The following is a 2625-nucleotide window of genomic DNA, read 5'->3' on the forward strand; positions in this document are numbered from 1 at the left end:
ACACACACACACACACACACACACACACACACACACACACACACACAGACCCAGCCTGACGGTCTCTCCTCTCAGGACACTCCACAGCTCCGTCCGGCTCCTCCTCACCGTCGCCCCCTCTGGTCCAAAAGGTGAACTGCAGCCGGCTCTGTCCTCAGTCACAAACTGGTCCTGGGTCAGATCTGAGCAGAGACACTTCAACAGGTCCAGGAACAGAGACACCTGATGAAGACCAGAGATCTGTGGTTATTGATATTATATATTATATATTATATTATGTTATATAATATTATATTATAGACACCTGATGAAGACCAGAGAGGAAGACTCCTAAAAACACCTGTATTAGTATTATTATATATTATATTATTATTGAGCAGGTGATCAATATATTGATAACTCACTGACATATTAATACATGTGTATGCTTTTATTTTAAACATTGAACATAGTATTAAATGTTATTCTATGTTATTTAAATTGTATTGTTTCATTTATATGTATGTATGTGTAGTATAAACGATTAAAATGTTTAATCACAATTAATCGTATTATGCACAAAGTTCAATAATGAATTCAAAAGTAGTGTATTGTGCACTTTTATTTTAAAGTGCTGCTATATGAACAACAGGTCAATAACATTTGGTTTAAACACTTTAAACACATCAGGTTGTTGTTAGCAGCAGTATTCCCTTTACACAGCAGTAGTTATAACACAGTTATAATGATTCTGATCATAGATATTCAGCCGGTGTTCATAACTTTATCTTCATGTGTGTAAGAGATGATATTTAAATATAATTCTTGAAAACTGCAACCCTATCTACATCATGTTTTTATGTTTGTTAAATTCTCAGTAGTGATACTAAATGATGCTTATTATACATATTACACACAAAACACTTTAAAAACTCTAAAACAATAATTTAAATGAATCATTTCTTTTTTGCTTTTTTGTGGTATTGTGGTCAGACACATAACAACGCTGATTACCGTAATATGTGTGGTATTTGTTATCAATGTACGTTGGTACATAGAAGGTGATAAGAAGCTGTACATGGAGGGACTTAGGACCCAGGGGAGTGTAGGTGAAGGAAACAGGAAGAGACGCCACACAAACAGCAGTTCACCGCTCACTGACGGTTCTTGTGTTAAAAATGTCGTTTAATAATAAATAAAAAACTGCGTTAACACGCGATAATAACGCGTTAACTTGCCCAGCACTAATATTTATATATTTTTAAATCATAATTAAATTCATACACATTACATCAGCATCGATACACTTATGTGCATTTTTACTTATTTTAAATGTATTATTTTATGTCTAAATTTCAGCATAATTCATGAAAACACATCTTCACAAAAAGAGAGAGACAGACAGAGGGACAGAGAAACAGGGAGACAGACGGACGGAGAGACAGACAAACAGGGAGACAGACGGACAGGTACCTTGATGGGCGGAGCTCCAGAGTCCAGGCCCAGGTAGGTGCAGCCGTCCAGAGGAGGAGTGACGTGAGTCTGAAGTAACTTCTCTGATACGGACCTGCTGAAGAAGACCGGACCTGAGACCTGAAGACAGGGAGTACTTTAGACTACTTTGGATACTTTAGATTACTTCAGATTACTTCAGATTACTAGAGATTACTTTAGATTACTGTGATTTGGTTAAAAGTCTTTCCGTCTTCAGAGGGTGATTTACTACCCAGGACGCACCAGAGGTACTTTCCCATCATGCATCACTGCCTGTAGGATCTGCTCCTGTGTCCCCCTGTAGACGATGTCTCTGACCCGACCCTGTGACACGAAACAAACGCACCTTCAGACTGGATTCATGTTGTTAGAGTGAAAGAAGTACATAAACAACAAATACATAAACATAGCATAAATATACTTTATTAATAATTATAATAAAAACCTGTTGGTCCGACAGGTAGACACCGTGATTGGCTGCGTAGGAGGCGTCGCCCGGCAACGCCAGAACCCGAACTCCAGAGAACCTGTCCCAGGACAGACCTGCACACAGAGAGTACTACTAGTACTACTAGTGCAACTAGTACTACTACCCAGGACAGACCTACACACAGAGAGTACTACTAGTACTACTGCAGTACACATAGTACCCAGGACAGACTTACAGACAGTAAGGAGTACTACTGTAGTACTAGTATTACTTCTTATACATTTAATATTTACACTCTTATTGTTTTTTATTATTCTTCGATCTGAAGGTCTGAACTCACTGAAGTCCGGAGGGATGCTGAGGATCATGTCGGTGCTGCAGACCCAGACACCAGGAGGAGAACCGGAGCAGATCTGGGTCCCGAGGCGGTCCAGCAGGAGGTCCAGACAGCAGACCGGAGCCTGGACTCGCTGGTCCGGTCTCTCTGGAGCCGGCAGCCAACAGAAGGCTCGGCTGCAGGAGCTCCACGGGAAGTCTCGACCCTGGAGGAGAAAGAGAGGAAACACTGAAACATCTGGAGAACCTGGACCCGAACCTGAACCTGAACTGGCTGCTGGACTCACTGAGTGGAGGATGAGGATGTGAGCTTCATCCAGGACGTCAGCCGTCACCACCTGAAGAAGAGGGAGGGAGAGAGAAAGAGACAGAGAGAGAGAGAGAGA

General features: G+C 41.3%; 1 protein-coding gene across 1 annotated transcript; it reads right to left on the reverse strand.

Moving 5' to 3' along the window:
* Positions 1–24: 24 nt before the first annotated feature.
* LOC116380342 (L-fucose kinase-like) lies at positions 25–2577 on the reverse strand (the record flags this gene model as incomplete). The annotated part of the gene is made up of 6 exons (XM_031842270.1): positions 25–222; positions 1453–1572; positions 1717–1797; positions 1919–2016; positions 2244–2445; positions 2527–2577. Coding segments are annotated over 6 exons (750 nt in total), but the record flags the coding sequence as incomplete, so codon positions are not given.
* Between the last annotated feature and the right edge of the window lie 48 nt (positions 2578–2625).

The sequence above is a fragment of the Anarrhichthys ocellatus genome, unplaced genomic scaffold, assembly GCF_004355925.1.
Source record: "Anarrhichthys ocellatus isolate YVR2014 unplaced genomic scaffold, GSC_Weel_1.0 scaffold6859, whole genome shotgun sequence".
Taxonomy (NCBI): domain Eukaryota; kingdom Metazoa; phylum Chordata; class Actinopteri; order Perciformes; family Anarhichadidae; genus Anarrhichthys; species Anarrhichthys ocellatus.